Raw genomic sequence first — 19,539 nt, 5'->3', positions numbered from 1 at the left:
CTTTCTTTTAACCCTCAGAATACGTGCTAAAAGTTAAAACGACTTATTTTGGGACAAAGGGAGTAAGTTTGTTCACAAAGATCGAAATGGTTAACAAGGATCAGAAGTGTCCCAGGGTTGCAAGGCTGCTCCAAGTGCTAGAAGTCTAGGGTTCAATTCTAACCTCCCTTTTTCAATATACTTAAAAATTGAATACATTGTAAATAAGTCTACCTACCAAAAAGAACCATGGTTTACAATATCAAATAGTATATAGTAACAAACAATTTTTTTTTATTCACGTATATAAATATTCAACATTGTGGTTCATAGATTAAGAATTTATAGGGAACTAGCACGAAAACCCGAGTAAAGCACGGGCCAATTTCTAGTATAAGTTCTTAAGTTCTTAGTTACAACGTTTGTGTTGGCTCATTGATCATTTTGACAAGCAAATAATTATTGTTATGGCAGAACTTGAACTATGTTATTAGATGGCTATTACTGGAAATTGTCCATGATTGAGGTCATTAACGTCCGTAAGATTTATGTTGGAACAATTTGTGTGTTTAACTTGCGGCAAAAAACAGGTTAATGTATGAGGTAGATTACAATCTCCATAAAAAATATATAAGGAGCCTTTTCCATTATTTCTGATCAATGTTTTCGATTGCCAATTATAGGTAATTAGGGACGGGAAAAGTCGAAGACATTACAATAACATAAAAGCCAGATGTAACATGAATGACAGAACGGGAGGCCAAGAAAATTCATATGTACATGCTCCTAAGTTTTAAGTATTATAGTGTCATTTTTCAACTAACATGTACATGTTAAAGAGTACAAAGCTATATGTCGAGCTTCAACGTGATAAAATGAAAATCATACCTTCACGATATACTAACACAAATAATAGATTTTATTGCCCATTGACACACAATAGAAAAACCGATATAATAAAATATATAACTCAAATTACCGTAATACTGTTATAAACGGTACCAAAAAGTTTATTTCGTACTAGGTCTTGTCCGAGGCAAGAATTAGTACAACCTTTATTTATATTTTTCAGTCATGAGAAAATATTCTAGTATGGACGCAACAGTACAATATATATTGAGTTATATAGGAAAGGCTATTGCAACTATCAAGAGAAGGGAGAACATAAAGCTGAAAACCATACTATCTGAATAATTATAACTTTAGCCATGTTTGATAATAACTGTAGTAAACAACTATTCCTAACATGCCCTTGAGAAAGACCACCTTTCACTCCCACTCACTTCCTATATAATGGCTTCAAAGCTATCTTTAACCACTCCAAATTGTTCAGCTGTTTCCTCTCATCACTTTTTTCCAGCACCCTAGCACATATTAGGGTCTTCTTCTCATCTCTCTTAATGATAATTACTATAATTCCCAGCACAACCATAATAAATACCAGCAACCATAGAATATTATGAAACCAGTAAAAAGTGGTAAGTAACCTTCTGCTCCATGATTCTAACTACCGTCACATGTTACAACATCATCCGAGCCAACACTCGTATGGATGATGCGAAAACCCTTTTCTTCAGAGCAAACAGTGTTGCCCTTCACTGCCATATTTGATTGCTTTTAGCATGTTTATTTTTCAGCAAGCTTCTTTTCCGCTTTTATCACTTGGTTGGTGCTGATAAAAGAGCAAAATGCTATATTTATTTTCCAGTGATAAAATGCAAGTATAAAAGTGTAGGAAATAAAATGCAACATAGAATAAATAAATACCTTATTTCAAATAAAATAAAATAAATAAATACCCGCTCTACCAAAATTTGCCCTTTAAAGTAGCCACTTTCATAGCATACACACCTCTCCCCTTTAAAGTAGACATTTTCATAAAATACACACGAATCTTTTTCTACATTAGCCAATATTACAATTTTATAGTATTTCTCTTCAGATTTAAAAAGATGAGGGAATAATGAACTCATATATGTTGAATGTTATGAAATATACTAAATTGATGAAACCAAATCATAATTTTGGGGAAGACAAAAATTAAACCATGTACTTTCACATACCAATCTTAAACCACATACAAGACCTATAAATTAAATTCAATCAACTTTTTTTTATAATCACAATATTTTGCAATTATATAGCCCATAATAATTGTACGCGAAATTATGCAAATTCACGTTGCACAAATTTTGCAACCTAAGCATGTCATGCGTATAATTTCGGTCACAGTAGAAAATTACTCATTCTTAAACCTAACTATTATCTTTGGGCCCAAATAACTTAGTACATTATTAATTTTTTGTCCTTGTCAAGTAGAATTGTTATACGGCCCTAGAAACACTTGCTCTCTTACTCATTAAACTTGTGATTTACAATAAGTGTTCACTTTTAGGCTAGTTTTTTTTCAAGCTTAAATTTTTAATGCAGATTAAACACCTTTTTTATGGATCTAATAAATTAACTATTTAAGTTATAGGGATACCTTATATAGGTCTGGGAGAAGGAACTCTCTATCGCGACCCTTGAATGAATTACTTTTCTTTTTTATGGCTCTCACTTGTTCTTCATCTCAACTCCTCAGAATCAAAGAATTGGTCACTCTTCATGCAACCTTTGTTGAAAAAAAACCCACCTACAAAATGTGTAAATTTTAGTTAATTATCAAAGAGGCGTAGAAAAACATTTTCATACTGGGGTTCCAGATATGTTAACGGCAGGCATATTTCACTTTTGTGTGCTTATTCCTTTTGACTTTCACTACTATATATGGGAAACAATAACATAGCCTCTACCCTTTAAATTGTAAGAGCCCTAATAACTTTTAAAATTAATGTTCCTTGCATACAAATGTATATTAATCACTCAACCAATATATCTATCCTGTATTCCAGTAAAAGAAGTATTACTTTTAATCAACTATATTTTTTACCGAAACATATGAGAAAACGTAACCATGTATTTCTTGCAACTGGTCTAATATTGCACATGATTTGTCCGAGCATCTTCCTACATTCACATTGTATAAATTTTGCAGGAAGAATGAAACTCAATTATAGTTAGTTATTAACTACTAAAACTTTTTAAATTTCTGCTTTACAAACTAATATGACCTGCATCAAATCAGGCTTAAATAAGCTACAAGGATAGTATTCTTAGGTTCTGCTCCCCGGTGTCCATACTTTTTACTGTGTAGCTATTACAATCAGGGCTGGAGTGAGAAAACACGAACATACCCCACTTTGAAAGAATCTTGATGTGTTCCTACTCATTTCAGTTTTGCTTAGTTACTTAATTTTGAATTTAGCTTTGTTTGTTAACATTGCAAGCATATACTAATATTTATGTTACAAGTTGCAACCAAATATATTTAATAGTATACTTTTCTATTATTGTTAGAGTGAGAAGAACTACATAAAATTAGAATAAAAGGTAGAGAAGAATTAATTGTGTCAATAAATTTCACCTTTTCAATATTTGTTATATAGAAATCAGAGTGACAGTAACGTAGTAGCAAAAAAGTATAAGAAGCCTCTTTACGGATTTGCAAAAACCAGACGAGCTAATCATAATATAGCACTTGAGAAATTTTCCTGTCCTTTGAGAAATTTTTTATTTAGCTGTATACCTCGGTTAAAGTATATGAATCTGCTCAGAGATTGCTTATAAATTGTTTTTGTTAAGAGTTCTTCGATGCCACTTTTTTGGACATTTACCCTAATTGTATAATTATATCATTTTAATGTTTAAATTAAATTAAGAAAATTGAGAACTACTTTGGTGGTTTTGTTAGGGTCTAATGTGGGGATTTACTTTCTAAATTTTGATAGGAGGGTATTGGAGACTGACAATCTGGCTTAGCAGTGCAGAACTGCAGATGGTGCATCTTATCACCCTTGTGATATAAAATGAGCCAGCAAAAGAGTTCACATATGGTTGTCTTGTCTTTAAACTGAAAGCTATGGATACTTACAACACTATTAAGGGTACCACTCTTGAAACAAGATAATAATCACCGGCATCAAAAAGAGGAGCCCGTTATCATATTTTTAAAACATGTCACATATAAGACTCTTGAAGATAAATATTCAACAAGCAGATGAGAAAAATGAATATCAAATTATACCTTTGAGCAAAGCAATGATTGAATGTTGAATTCAGGTCTACTACTGAGTCTTCCAAGTCCATTACCGGTCCTCCAAGCCCAACCGTTATTCCCCTGGTTTATTTTTTAGGATCCCAACATCTCATAAACCTGAAATTTTATAAATTTATCGTCAAGGAGGTGAGATATAAAATGTTGTGTCATTCAAAATAAACTAAACTATCACATTGAAATAATAAGTCCGGTAATATTTTAAAAATTAAATTGTAGTTCAAAATTGAGAGATTGCAGTATGTAAACTCTAGAAAAACACTAGTAAAATATTCAAATATATTTTCCGTATTTGTTCTTTGTTCAAGAGTTGAGTACCCATCACTACTTCCTGAGTAGATTCTACATGCATCAAGACTCCAAGTCACGGCCAAAGTACGTCCTATAAAACAAATACATATATAAGAGGTCTTGAAATGAAAAAGCAACAATTACTGATAAAAAATTCAAGTGAAGGGCTTTAAATTTGCCTTAATCGTCCACAAAATTTGATTCATTTAGGAATTTTATCTTCCTACGAATTTGCGGAAGAAAGCAAAAGAAAAAACCAGCAGAACAAAAAATACAAATGAGAACAAGATCTAATAAAATATAGATTAATTAAGATTGTAGATAGTACCTTATTAACACTAAATTAAGCTTTTACAGTTCGACATTGTATTGGTTTTTCCTCTTAAATAGACATTGTTTTTATCAATATAACTGTTACAAAGATATTGTTGGAAAATGTAAATGGGCTTACTTTGATTTTTCTACCTCACGACCAGGTGTATATGTGTGTACGTGTGCTGTGAATAATATGAACAGGTGATGGTAATACAAAACACAAACAAGCTTTATATATATAATAGCTACAGCTTTTTAATACATGCAGAGAGAGCTTCGGCTCTTTCTTTTCCTCCGCTTTTTTATCTGGTGTATGTCTATTACATGCACAATAACAGCCTTTTATAGGCTTTAAGTTTTCATCCTTACATCACTGCATACCTCATATTTTTTATCCTTATACATATTAATAACCTTCCCTGTTTTAAGGCTTAATTCTTGATATTTGGTGGCCAGCTTTCTTTGTTTGCTTTGGTCGATAGACTCCAGTATTAAGGTGCATGATTTTCTTTGTGCATGGTTTTCTGTTTTTGACTACTCTCTGCGCCTACCATATTTTCTGGATGCTAGTCAATGTCTTCATACAATATTCAACATGCTACTTCCAACCTAAATGCCTACCGCTTATTTTAATATATGGATACACCTATTTGTAGTTATAACAGCCACCTTAATTATTTGAGGGTTTGAATTCTAACACTCCCCCTCAAACCCGACTCTGTATTCCGAGCTTCACTTTCATTTTTCCAAACATGTCTGGCTTCAACGGCTTTGTAAAAATATCTGCCAAATTTTCTTCAGTCCTGCAATGCACCAATTCCACCATTTTATCGTTCACCTGTTCTCGAATAAAATGATATTTTATGTTGATGTGCTTGCTTCGACTGTGGGAAACTGGATTTTTCGCGAGAGAAATAGCAGATTTATTATCCACATAAATAGTAACCGGATCATCCTTGGCAAGATTTAACTCGCCCAATATGTAGCCTAGCCACATAGCTTGACATGCGCATGCTGCTGCTGCCATATACTCCGCCTCACATGTTGACAGAGCCACTGTCTGTTGCTTCTTTGATGACCATGAAAATATTGTTGAACCGATATGAAAAATATATCCCGAAGTGCTTTTCCCGTCATCCAAGTCACCGCCATAATCACTGTCTGAGTAGCCAACTAATTTTGAATTTTGAGAATGCATGTAAAACAGACCATGATCAAGTGTACCTTTTATGTACCTCAAAATTCTTTTAGCTGCCATGAAATGATCTTGCTTCGGCTTCTCCATGTACCTACTAACCAGTCCAACTGCGTACATAATATCTGGACGAGTGAAAGTTAGGTACCTCAGACTTCCAACCAAACTTTTGAACAATGTCGGATTTACCGACTCCCTTGTTGAATCAATTCTGAGCTTTATACTTGCTTCAGCTGGCGTGCTCACTGGCTTGCATTCTTCCATTCTGAATTTCTTTAAAATCTGTTCCGCATATTTTTTCTGTGACATAAAAATCCCGTCTTTGCTTTGCTTTACCTCGACTCCAAGAAAGTACGACATTTGACCAATATCTGTCATCTCAAATTCGTTAGTCATAACTTTCTTAAAATCATCAAACATACCAGGGTTGTTTCCAGTAAAAATCATGTCATCCACGTATAAGCACACGATCATAATATCTCCCCCTGAATTTATTTTCGTGTAAAGTGCATGCTCGTAGGGATTCTTCACAAAACCATTTTTCTGGAAATATTCATCAACCCTTGTGTTCCATGCTCTCGGAGCTTGCTTTAAACCATACAAGGCTTTCTTCAATTTGTAGACTTTGTTATTCTGGCCTTTCTGAACATATCCTGGTGGTTGCTCGATATAGACTTCTTCTTCAAGATAGCCATTCAGAAATGCAGACTTGACATCCATCTGATAAATCTTTCACTGATTCTGAGCTGCAATTGTTGTAAGCAGTCTTATGGTATCAACTCTTGCAACTGGAGCAAATACCTCGTCATAGTCAATTCCATATCTCTGCTTGTAGCCTTTAGCCACTAGCCTCGCCTTGTATTTTTCCACTTCACCATCCTGATTTGTCTTTGTCTTGTAGACCCACTTGACACCAATTGCTTTGTGTCCTTCTGGAAGATCTGTGAGCTCCCAAGTGTCATTCTTCTTGATTGCACCAATTTCTTCATCCATGGCTTTATTCCATTTGCTTTCTTCAGAAGCTTCCTCAAATGTAACTGGATCACACTCAGCCATTAAGCAAAACAATGAATAATCAAAGGTAGTTTGTACTGGACTTGTTGCTTCATATATATTATCCAAACTCCGCATTTTCCTTGGCGCTCCCCCTGAACTGCTGCTTCCTCCAGTCGATGGTGTCGATGCAGGAGTTTGTTGATTTGGACTTTGGGGAGGAGTTGGATCATCATCTTCATCATCCTCAATGTTGGAATCATTACCGTCATCATCATCATCATTAAAGAACAGACCTGCAACTTTTCTTTCTTCGTCGTTCCATTTCCAGTAGTCTGATTCATCGAACTCAACATCTCGAGAAATGATTAATTTCTTCGTGAGGGGATTGTAGAGTCTGTACGCCTTGCTTCTTTTGTCATATCCGGTAAAGATGCACTTCTCGCCTTTATCATCCAGTTTCTTCCTTTTATGATCTGGAACATGTGCATATGCAATGCACCCAAAAATTTTGAGATGTCCAACAGATGGTTTGCTACCACTCCATGCTTCATTTGGAGTTTTGTTTCTGACACTTTTAGTTGGACAACGATTCAACAAATAAACTGCACATAGAACGGCTTCAGCCCAGAAAGTTCTCGGCATATGCTTTACTTTGACCATGCTCCTTGCCATGTCAAGAATAGTGCGATTCTTTCTTTCTGCAACGCCATTTTGTTGAGGAGTATATGCCGCTGTCAACTGATGATTGATTCCATGTGCTCTGCAGAAGCTTTTAAATAAATTTGAAGTATACTCGCCTCCTCTGTCTGATCGGAGTACCTTCAAATAATGACCACTTTATTTTTCTGTCAAAGCTTTGAACTCCTTGAATTTATCAAGAGCCTCCGCTTTTTCTTTGAGGATATACACCCAACTTTTTCTGCTAAAATCATCAATAAATGTTAGGTAATACCTATTACCTCCAAGTGATGGAATATCAAATGGACCAGCAATATCTGTATGGAAAATCTCCAATGGCCTTCTGGCTCTCCATGATTTTCCAACGGGAAAACTTTGTCTGTGTTGCTTCCCCTTAACACATGCTTCACATAAATTTTCTGGTTCATTGATTTCTGGCAAGCCGTCCACCATCTTCGTCTTTGACAACAATTTTAAACCAGAAAAACCAAGATGACCATATCTTAAATGCCATAACCACGAGTCATTTTTAATGACCGTCTTCAAACACCTCTGCATCTTCGTCTGTATATCAAGTGTAAACAAACGATTCTTTGACATCTCCACATCTGCAATTAATTCTTGATCCCGATTCCTGATGACGAGAGAATTATCCTGCATCTGTATATAATGTCCTTTCTCCACAAGTTGGCCAAGACTGATGATGTTACTTTTCAAAGCAGGTATATGGTAAACATCATTAATAAACTTTTTCTCACCATTCTTCAATACAATCGTAATTGTACCTTTACCTTTGACTGGAATCTTCGATGAATCACCAAACGTAACTTCTCCGCTGATGGTCTCGTTTATCTCCGTAAATAAATCTTTATGACCCGTCATGTGGTTGCTTGCACCAGAGTCAAGATACCAAATATTTTTCTTGTTCTCCTCGTCGCCTTTATAAGTGAGGAACATAGCAGTGCCAATATCTTTGTCTTCTTTTACTGCTGCAAAATGACTTCTTTCTTCCACTTTCGGTGATCTACATTCATAACTGAAATGGCCAAATTTATTGCAATTATAGCACTGAAATTGAGACTTGTCACCTCGTTGAAATCCTCCTCGTCCTCGTCCTCTAAAATTCTGACCACGGCCAGATGGACGATAACCTTCAGTGTTCTGGCTTCTGTTGAAGGACTGTCTTCCACGTCCTCTTCCACCACGGTAGCCACCTCTAAAGCCACCTCTTCCACGACCAGAACTGCTACTGCTTGAACTTTCACCAATGGACACCTTACTTTGCAACGCCTTTTCTAAATGGCTTGTATCATCATACTGGTTCATCCGCTGCTCATACGCTTGAAGTGAACCAACTAGCTCATCAATGGAAATTGTGGACAAATCTTTTGACTCCTCGATAGAAGTAACCACGTAATCAAATTTTCTCATCAACGAACGGAGTAATTTTTCCATGACCCGAACATCATCGAGACTTTCTCCATTTCTCTTCATCTCATTTGTCACTGTTTTTAAACGAGTAACATATTCACCAATATTTTCTGAGGCCTTCATTTTAATATTTTCGAACTCGCCACGAAGAACTTGGAGCCGCACCTTTTTTACTTTCTCCACGCCTTGGAATGATTTCTGCAAAATCTCCCACGCATCTTTTGCTGTTTTTGCATTTAAAATTTTTTCAAAGGTAGATTCATCAACACCTTGAAAAATTGTGTACAACGCCTTTTTGTCCTTTTTACGGGACTCCTTTAACGCCGTCTTCTCGACATTTGGAAGTGCTGCTTCAGCGGTTGCATCTGCGGGCTCGTTAAACCCACTTTCGACAATATCTCAATTGTCGTAGGAACCGAGTAACACCTTCATTTGGATACTCCAATTCCCGTAATTTGTCGCCGTCAACTTCGGAATGTTGGGCTGCACCATATTCGCCATTTTCTTGAACGGAACGCTGGCTCTGATACCAGTTGTTGGAAAACGTAAATGGGCTTACTTTGATTTTTCTACCTCACGACCAGGTGTATATGTGTGTATGTGTGCTGTGAATAATATGAACAGGTGATGGTAATACAAAACACAAACAAGCTTTATATATATAATAGCTACAGCTTTTTAATACATGCAGAGAGAGCTTCGGCTCTTTCTTTTCCTCCGCTTTTTTATCTGGTGTATGTCTATTACATGCACAATAACAGCCTTTTATAGGCTTCAAGTTTTCATCCTTACATCACTGCATACCTCATATTTTTTATCCTTATACATATTAATAACCTTCCCTGTTTTAAGGCTTGATTCTTGATATTTGGTGGCCAACTTTCTTTGTTTGCTTTGGTCGATAGACTCCAGTATTAAGGTGCATGATTTTATTTGTGCATGGTTTTGTGTTTTTGACTTCTCTCTGCGCCTACCATATTTTCTGGATGCTAGTCAATGTCTTCATACAATATTCAACATGCTACTTCCAACCTAAATGCCTACCGCTTATTTTAATATATGGATACACCTATTTATAGTTATAACAGCCACCTTAATTATTTGAGGGTTTGAATTCTAACAGAATTGCAGTAGCTCGACAAAAATTAAAATGTATAAGGGTGTGTCTCCTCGTAATTAAACATATTTGGTGCCTTCGAGGGTTAAACTTTCTGTATCCACTTATGATGGTGGGCAGAAGTTAGCTTTATTAAATCTATGGTTTCGAAGGTTTTGGAAAATTAAATGGTGGATTGTGACTTTGGAGCTCCATCACTGCTGGTATAGTTTATGGCAGGCATTTCTCTTCCTTTGTCCAGTTATATTAATTTAGTCCTTTTGTATTGTTTCTAGATACAAACTCATTAACTAACAATTCATAAATGATTCATAATTCAAGTTCTTTCAATAAGGGAGCTTGTTCGAGTACACAGTATAGACGGGATACCTGTGTGATCAACCGTGGAAAGGGAGGGAGAGGATACCCATCTTAGAATACCAATCTGCATTCATCCCCATCATGCATCATCTATTTTCACTTCAAGAACATAACTTGCGATAAACATTCCAGATTTGGCAACCTTTTTTATATCCCTTATATTATTTTTCGATATCTGTATCCATAATTAACCAAACCTACGCCAGCAGCAACAAAATTTCAGACAACTACTATAACCATATTATACAATATCAAAATTCAAAAACTTTCATCAAGTCCTAAATGACAAAAGTGATAAAATTCATAGATGCCGCACACTTAATTTAAGTGTCGACATTATCCGGAGAAATTAAATGAGAAAAAAAGAAGAAGGCAAAGCATTTATCGTGCAATTACTCGTAGAATTTAGGGGTTAAAACGTCCCCGGCAATCAGCAACCAAGAACCCTTGGTTCTCAATTTTTGATTCTCGAACCTCGGTTAACAAATCAAGCAACAGAGATTCATCGGCATAGATCAAATCTTAAAACAATTAAATTGTCTCACTAATTTGTAAAATTAAAACAAAATGTCTCATTGATTAAAAGGTAATAAAATGTCTCAACTATTACCCTATGTTGGACTATTAATAATATAATAATAGATAGATAATAGATGTCATTCCAATCAATCAGAACTCGTAATAAAGAGTTTACCTTTCCTGAATCTCAATAATCCACTCTTACTCGCCGGTGAGCGTTGATCATCCATATTTTCAAAAACAAATTCACGGGGATCTCACATAAAATAAATTAAAATCTTCATATGCACTCAGGTTGAGACATGCTCTCTGTTTTTTTTCTTAAATATAGAAGCAACAAGAACATTTTATACGCACATTTATAATAACAAAATGAATGAGCAAAATTGTCATAGCATATCAGATGGTATTTAATTTCCTTTATTTGACTCGCACTTGAAATTTTTAACCACTGCTCCAACTACACATTATTATAGCACAATAATGTCAAATACTAACATGATCAAGGTATTATTTTAAATGTATCATTAAGTAGAAAGGAAGAATGGTAGTATAATGTGAAGGATATACGATACAAAAATCAGCACATCAATTGTAAACCACCGTACCGCAAGCAAAACTATATTTACTATGATATTGTCATGAATCCAATGTCAACATGCCACGAGCTTAAAAATTACATAAAAATTTTGACCTAAAGCAATTCCCACCGAGTGAATATCATTTTATCAGATTGTAGCTTCCTCGTTAACAAAGGGAAATAAGGTCCTCAAAGTGATTGTTATAAATTTTTAAGGAAAAAAGCTAATGGTCCCAAGTAACGGAAAACATACACATGTAACATGCTCCAATTTCCGAGACATATTCCTCAGAGGTACACCAACAATGACCACAGTAAATAAAACAGAGTCAAATTTGCCTGCCTCACTAATGAAGGTTAAATTTCGATTTGTTGAGGAATTAAGAAAATCCAAGTGGAAAAAAACTTCAGAAAGATGTCAAGACTTCACTACAGCTGACTCTTTCGCTCAAAAGATTCAGATGTTGGCACTTCAAAAACGCAAGAGGGACTGATAATCATATTCTATGAAGTTAATAACTAAAACATCAGAAACAGGAAAGAAAGCATTGGTGCCCTAAAAAAACATGAAGTAAACGAACATGATATATGTAAATAAAACAATAAGTGATAAATACACAACTTTATCACATTTTTTTGAGCAATTTTACACTTTCAAAGTTTCTATTCACTTCATCAATATGGGACTGAAGGGCAGCAATATGATTTCTTTTTGCTTCAACTGAGAGTTTCTGAAGAGATATCTGTTCTTCCAAGTTCACCATTGAATTTTTCTTTGTTTCCTCAGCCAACGAAGCAAGTACAGGCTTAAGCTTCGATTTGTAGTCTAGTCCTAGCACCTCCGCAGGTGTGGAACCTTTGGCATTCAACTCGTAGTGGAATCCATTTCCAAGCTTTAGTCTGCAAAAACAAGAGGAATATAGATCGTAATATGTACTACATATGGTTATTAGTTAAAAAAGTTGAATATATCAATGAGTAGGATAATGCAGTAATATAAAGATCATCCTGATTTTACTCCAATGAACTATTTACGCAATACTTTTCGAATGAGCACGTCAGTAAAGAAATCAGGAACCCCTTACTACACGAACATCTAGATACAGCTATTATAATGACCCAAATATAACACTCTAAAGCATAGGTGATAATATAACAGATCCACACTAGCAGCCAGCTAAGCAACAAGCTTACATCATCAACAAGAAGTTAGTTATGCTAGCTCTAGAAAGTAGTGGTGCTGATAGGTGTTAGATCATTATTTAAGAGTCTCTCTCTCACCCATTAGTTTGTTAGAGTTGTACATTTTTCAGTTAACAAATACAATATCACAGTTTGTATAGTTTACTTGCTTATTGAACAAGACTCCATTAATACACTTCATTTTCTACATTTCAAACTTTCATATATGTGAAATCATGATTTCTGATATAGTATCAGAGCCTCGAGCTCGATTCTTCCGTTTTGTCACTTGATTTCACAGATTTATAATTTCGCCGTTTACGTATTCTCAGATCTGCAATTACTTTGCTCAAGAACGGTCTCTAATGGCATTTTCATCAACTGCTGATAAAAATACTGGTGAAAACCTAACTATTGACGCTAATCATCCTTATTACCTGCATTCTTCAGATCATTCATGTATGATCTTGACAACTGTTACTCTCAATGAAAGTAACTATAATCAATGGTCCAGATCTATGCGTATTGCATTGTCTTCTAAGATGAAACTTGGTTTTGTTGATGGAACTGACACTAAACCTAATAATACTCTGCTATCTCAATGGAATCGTTGTAATCATCTTGTGATTTCATGGTTACTTAACATTGTTAATGCTTAAATTCGTCAAAGTGTGATGTATTTCAATAATGCTTCTGAAATTTGGGAAGATCTACAAGTTAAGTTTGCTCAGACTAACATACCGAAGCTCTTCAATCTTTGCAAAGAAATTGCATATTTGTCTCAAGGCAACCTGTCTATCTCGTCTTATTTTACAAAATTTCGTACTCTGAATGATGAACTTGATGCATTAACTGAGACTCCTAGATGTGATTGCGGAAAATGTACATGTTCAGTGAATGAAAAACTTGACAAATTTTGCAAAAGTACAAAGCTATCTCAGTTTCTGATGGGTTTAAGTGATCAATATACTCCTATCAGAGGTCACCTCCTATTAATGACTCCTATGCCTACATTGAGTGCTGCTTATAGTATTTTGATGCAATAAGAGAACCAGAGAGAATGTATTTCTGGTAATTCTTCAGCTGATTCCATGGCTTTAGCTGTGAAACACGCTAGTGGTAATTCTGGTAACAGATTCTCTAAGAACTCAAAGCAGAAAATAAGTGCTGATAACTATCAAATATGTGAAGTGTGTCATATGACAGGACACAACAAGGAAAAGTGCTTTTGTGTTCATGGATACCCTGAATGGCACAGGTTATATGGAAAACCTAAACCTAAGCCAAAGATTCAAGGTTATAAGGCTGCTGCTAATATCAAGAATGCGCATGCTTTCAATGTGACCTCAGATGTCAATGAAGGATCAGAAGTTAATGACTCTACTACAACCAATGGTGCTCTAACTAGTTTCTCTAATGCTCAATGTCAACAACTTATGCACATGATTCAGTCTAGCCTCAAGGACCTCTCATCAAATGCAAGCAATTCAGGACAGAGCACTGTTGTTGGTTGTTCTGCTATTGGTCAAACTCATCTAGCTGGTAATGTTTTACATTTTGTGTGTCACACAAATCACACACAATTGTTAGACTGTAATAAGTGGATCCTTGATTCAGGAGCCACTGATCATATCACTCCACACTTGCACTTATTGACTAATGTGCAATCTGTTAACTCTATCTTGCATCTTCCTAATGGTCACTCCACAACTGTCACTCATACTGGCACTATATCTCTTCACTCAAATATAGTTCTTACTGATGTACTCTATGTGCCCAGTTTTAATTATAATTTGTTATCAGTTCCCAAACTCACTAAACTCTCTTCCTGTGATATCTTTTTCACCAAAGATGCTTGTTTTTTTCAGGACCATATCTTGAAGAAGACCATCGAGATTGGTGAACCTCAAGACGGTCTTTATCTTCTCAATCAATCTGTCTCCAAGTCTCCTAAAGTTGTGTCTAGCTGTAATGCCATTTGTAATAATTCTACCAGTACTCTTGATTCTCTGTTATGGCATGCTCGATTAGGGAATCCATCTGCTTCTTCTATGGCTTTGTTGCCCAAAACAATGTATCAAATCAATGTTTCTTTTAATAGTTGTGATACTTGTCATTTGTCAAAACAGTCTCGATTGCCTTTTGGCCATAGCATAACAACTAGTGCTGATTTGTTCAATCTTATACATGTTGATGTTTGGGGTCCGTATAAATATAAAACTCATGGTAATTGTAGTTATTTTCTCACAATGGTTGAGGATAAATCTCGTGTAATATGGGTTTATCTTTTTTCTGATAAAAGCCAAGTAGCTACACTTTTGTTAAACTACATTGCCTACGTGTCCAAACAGTTTCAGTGTTCGGTGAAAACTATACGCTCAGATAATGGAACTGAGTTCCTTAGTAATAATCTGCAAACTCAGCTAGCTACTCTCGGTATAATTCATCAAAAGAGATGCATTTACACTCCACAACAAAATGGTGTTGTGGAGAGAAAGCATCGAACTCTTTTAAACACAGCTCGAGCTCTCAGACTTCAAGCTTCACTACCAGTCTCTTTTTGGGGTGATTACATTTTGACTGCTACCTATCTACTAAATAGAACACCAATACAATTACTGAATGGTATGTCTCCTTATCATGTTCTATTCTCTACACCTCCTACATATGATCACTTGAGAGTGTTTGGAACACTTTGTTATGTTACTGATACGAGTCCACATAAGGATAAATTTGCTTCTAGAGCCAGTAAATGTTTGTTTATTGGTTATCCATTCGGTCAAAAGGCATACAAAGTCATGAACCTTGAAACTAGAAAAGTTTTTATCTCTAGAGATGTTCACTTTTGTGAACACATATTTCCTTTCTCTACTATAAAGGTGTCTGATACCTCACCTCACTTATTTCCTGATCAAACTAAGTTTACAGATCCTTTTTATGAATCTGAAATCTTACATACTGATGTGATCTCAAATACCTTACCACATACATAACCTACTTTATCTCCTACTACAACAACTATATTTACTCCTCTTCAGACTCCTATCACTCCTATTGTATCACACATACCTGCTAACACTAGATCGTCTTGAGTTAAAACTATCCCAGCAAAGTTTAAAGACTATGTTGGTGTTCCCCATATTAACTTGTGTCAGACTATTGATCATTTTTCTCCTTCATATCAATCTTTTATAGCAAATGTCACTCATGTCCCTGAACCAACATCTTATAAGATTGCTTGTCAATATTCAGTTTGGTGTACAGCCATGGCCACAGAGTTGGCTGCTCTAGAAGCTAACAATACTTGGAAAATAGTACCACTTTCATATGGCAAGAAAGTTGTTAGTTGTAAATGGTTATATAAAGTCAAGTTTAATCAAGATGGAACCGTGGAAAGGTATAAAGCAAGACTTGTGGCTCGTGGGTTTACACAGACAAAATGATTGGATTATTTTGACACTTTTGCACCAGTGGCAAAGATGACTATTGTGTGTGTTTTACTTTCTTTAGCAGTTGTTAGTAACTGGTCAGTCACTCAACTCGATGTCACTAATGCATTTTAATATGGTGACTTAGAGGAGGAGGTATATATGGCAATACCTCAAGGCTACACTCTTCCTGCAAAGTTTACACACTATCAATCTTCTGTTCCTCTGGTATGCAGATTGATAAAATCTCTTTATGGTCTGAAACCGTGTCCTCAGAAATGGTTTATCAAGTTCAGATCAGTTCTCTTGAACTATGGTTTCAAACAAGCAGCCTCTGATCATAGCATATTTGTTCTTATGAAGTCTCAAAGTTTTCTGGCAATTCTAGTCTACGTGGATGACATATTGGTTGTTGGAAATCATCAACAACATATCAGTCTTATTAAATCTCATTTGGCCAGTCATTTTAAAATTAAAGATCTGGGTCCTATTAAATATTTTTTAGGCATTGAAGCAGCCTGATCTGACAAAGGAATTTATCTTAATCAGCGAAAGTATATATTGGATATTATTAAAGATGTTGGTTATGAAAATGTTCGTATTGCAACACTTCCCATGGAACAGAATCACACTCTTCTCAGTGATGTTACCTCATCATTCTTATTCAATCCTGCTCCTTATAGAAGACTTGTTGGTAGATTAATCTACCTTACTATCACACGACCAGATCTCTCATATTCTGTCTATGTGCTTTCTCAATTTCTCGCTTCTGCACGACAGTGTCACATGGATGCTGCTTTGAAAGTTGTTAAATACTTGAAACACACTGTTGGACAAGGTGTTCTTCTGTCAGCAACCAGTCCTTTACAGCTCAAAGCGTATGTAGATGCTGACTTGGGAGGCTGCCCTATTACTCGACAGTCTCTAACATGCTACTGTGTTACCTTAGGTGATTCCCTGATATCATGGAAATCTAAAAAGCAGCAAACAGTATCAAGATCCTCTGCAGAAGCAGAGTACAGGGCTCTTGCAGATGTCTGTTGTGAAGTAACTTGGCTACTTTCATTATTTTCCGAACTTGGAATCCAAGGCTTAAAGCATGTAGCTCTATATTGTGATAATCGTTATGCACTTCACATAGCTGCCAATCCAGTCTTTCACGAAATGACAAAACACATTGAGATAAATTGTCATATAGTTAGAGAAAAATTACAAAAGGGTATGATCGTTACTTCTCATGTGGCTTCCAAGGATCAGCCTGCAGATTTGTTCACTAAGGCAATTCCCTCTTGTTTAATGACATATCATTTGTCCAAGCTAGGAGTACTCAATTTGTTCACACTTCCTCGCTTGGGAGGGGATGATAATATAACAGATCCACACAAGCATCCAGCTAAGCAACAAGCTTACATCAGCAACAAGAAGTTAGTTATGCTAACTGTAGAAAGTAGTGGTGCTGATAGGTGTTAGATCATTATTTAAGAGTCTCTATCTCACCCATTAGTTTGTTAGAGTTGTACATTTTTCAGTTAACAAATACAATATCACAGTTTGTATAGTTTACTTGCTTATTGAACAAGACTCCATTAATACACTTCATCTTCTACATTTCAAGCTTTTATATATGTGAAATCATGATTTCTGATAATAGGCCATGTTGTGGACAACGCCACATAGTCCCTTTTTGCAAGAAGGGCTTGAATATTTAAGCAAAGATCAGTCATAATTCCACCAAGACATAATAAATCATATAAACTATACCAAAAATGATAAACGCTAACTTTAAACGATGACTGATAAATGCATTTAAATCACAAATCACCATATAGTGTAACAGAACAAAAAAACGAACTTCTTGATAGCTTGGTTGCATTCAATCATCAGGCTCTCAAGTTCTTTAAACTTCTTCCTGATCTTACTGTCAACCTCCCATGACTTCTCCTCCCACGAATTCCTCTCAGCCTCAACATACCCTGTACTCCTCTCAACAGCCTGCAACTCCCTCTTCATCCTCTCAACATCTCTTGCATTAAACCCCTGCTCCTCCACTCGACTCTTTAACTCCTCATTCTCCTCACATATCTGCTTCCTCTCCACCGCCTTCACCTCCAACTCCTTCTCCTTATCCTCCAAACTCTTCTGCACATTCACAGTATGCATGTCTAACTGCTCAATCATCGTATAAAACTTTTTAACATCTTCCTCTAACAACTTCCTTTGTTCCTCCAACGCCTCTTTCTCCGACGGCCCATTCTTCAACCCCTCTAACTTCCCTTCCAACTCCCTCACTTTCTCCACCAACGCATTCACATTTTTCTCCACCACATTCCTCTCATTCGTAACTTTCTCCAAAAAAACCGCATCCTCACTCTCCATCCTCTCATCATCCCCACTAATATAATAATAATAACTCCTCAACGAGAAATCAAAAATCCCATTCTCCTCATACTCCAACCCCTCCTCTCTTGTAACCTCACCGTAATTCCCAATTTGAACTAACCGATGCATAACTCCTAAGAGCAACTCCAATGGTTGGCACCTCTCATGAGATGCCAACTTTGCCACCTCATTATATTTAATATATTTTACATTATCTCTCTTACACATCACTCTTGACATCCTTTATTTTAAAAATTCTCTAATGATTCGCATCCAAAGATGCCAACTTCAAAAAAGTGTTGGGACCTAAATTTTACCAAAAAATATATTATATTATTGATTAGAAAACAATACTCCAAATATTAGTTATAAAAAGTGGTAATTAGTGATAATTAATCCTTAGAACTTGTTGGTGAATTTGTTAAAAAATGTGTAATTTAAAAAAATGACTTTCATGTAAAAAAAAGAAATAATAAGTTTAAAATGTAACATGCAAGCAGTAGTTATAAATAACAAATTTCTAGCCAGAAACAATATTATTGCATACTAACTTTCGGTGAACCATGACCAACAATATCATTTAAGGATGATCTCCAGATTTGGACGCACGCATTTCCTGCACTTCATTATAACTTATATCGATATTAGATGATGAATAATATTGGTCGGATGAAGCATATTGCCCTGATTCAGACACCTTCGTTCTCTTTGCACATTCTTGTTGACAATCACCATTCCATTTTTTGGCTCATTTTTTAATAATTTCCAACAGTCTACCAGCATAAAATTTGAGTTCTTGTTTTCAGATTTATATAACTCATGTGCATTCTTCATAATATTCTCTTCTGACCAACAGCTATGGCGTGCCTTTTGTACTCGTTTATAACATCCATTAAAACGTGACATTTTTTGGTTTGTCTTGCCCCAGTGATC

General features: G+C 35.6%; 3 protein-coding genes and 1 long non-coding RNA gene across 4 annotated transcripts; 1 reads left to right on the top strand and 3 right to left on the bottom strand.

Moving 5' to 3' along the window:
• Positions 1-968: 968 nt before the first annotated feature.
• LOC141717193 (uncharacterized) lies at positions 969-4,953 on the bottom strand. Its single transcript, XR_012573551.1, has 5 exons — positions 4,878-4,953; positions 4,454-4,517; positions 4,106-4,234; positions 2,465-2,614; positions 969-1,651 (listed from the first exon to the last, which is right to left on the bottom strand). It is a non-coding gene; the product is annotated as an uncharacterized LOC141717193 (long non-coding RNA).
• A 2,816-nt stretch (positions 4,954-7,769) lies between these two features.
• Positions 7,770-13,432, bottom strand: LOC141719762 (uncharacterized). Its single transcript, XM_074522135.1, has 4 exons — positions 13,389-13,432; positions 12,268-12,517; positions 9,468-9,564; positions 7,770-9,406 (listed from the first exon to the last, which is right to left on the bottom strand). Exons 1-4 carry the CDS (start codon positions 13,430-13,432, stop codon positions 7,770-7,772), a joined length of 2,028 nt encoding a protein of 675 aa, XP_074378236.1.
• A 41-nt stretch (positions 13,433-13,473) lies between these two features.
• LOC141719761 (uncharacterized) lies at positions 13,474-13,845 on the top strand. Its single transcript, XM_074522134.1, has one exon. It carries the CDS (start codon positions 13,474-13,476, stop codon positions 13,843-13,845), a length of 372 nt encoding a protein of 123 aa, XP_074378235.1.
• A 4,200-nt stretch (positions 13,846-18,045) lies between these two features.
• Positions 18,046-18,834, bottom strand: LOC141719760 (kinetochore protein NDC80 homolog). Its single transcript, XM_074522133.1, has one exon. It carries the CDS (start codon positions 18,832-18,834, stop codon positions 18,046-18,048), a length of 789 nt encoding a protein of 262 aa, XP_074378234.1.
• Between the last annotated feature and the right edge of the window lie 705 nt (positions 18,835-19,539).

This window comes from Apium graveolens, chromosome 4 (assembly GCF_009905375.1).
Source record: "Apium graveolens cultivar Ventura chromosome 4, ASM990537v1, whole genome shotgun sequence".
In the NCBI taxonomy this organism is placed as follows: Eukaryota; Viridiplantae; Streptophyta; class Magnoliopsida; order Apiales; family Apiaceae; genus Apium; species Apium graveolens.
This window is presented reverse-complemented; position numbering and strand designations above follow the sequence as displayed.

Bases quoted from the DNA above. Each gene is read 5' to 3' on its own strand.
- LOC141719762 (XM_074522135.1), bottom strand. From the start codon at position 13,432: ATGAAATCACAAGATGATTACAACGATTCCATTGAGATAGCAGA. The intron at 12,518-13,388 runs GTATTATTAGGT...TTGTTTTTGCAG, and splicing joins GATTCCATTGAGATAGCAGA to ACTAAAGCTTGGAAATGGAT. The intron at 9,407-9,467 runs GTGTTACTCGGT...ACGAGCCCGCAG, and splicing joins ATTGGAGTATCCAAATGAAG to ATGCAACCGCTGAAGCAGCA.
- LOC141719761 (XM_074522134.1), top strand. From the start codon at position 13,474: ATGTATTTCAATAATGCTTCTGAAATTTGGGAAGATCTACAAGTTAAG.
- LOC141719760 (XM_074522133.1), bottom strand. From the start codon at position 18,834: ATGTGTAAGAGAGATAATGTAAAATATATTAAATATAATGAGGTGGCA.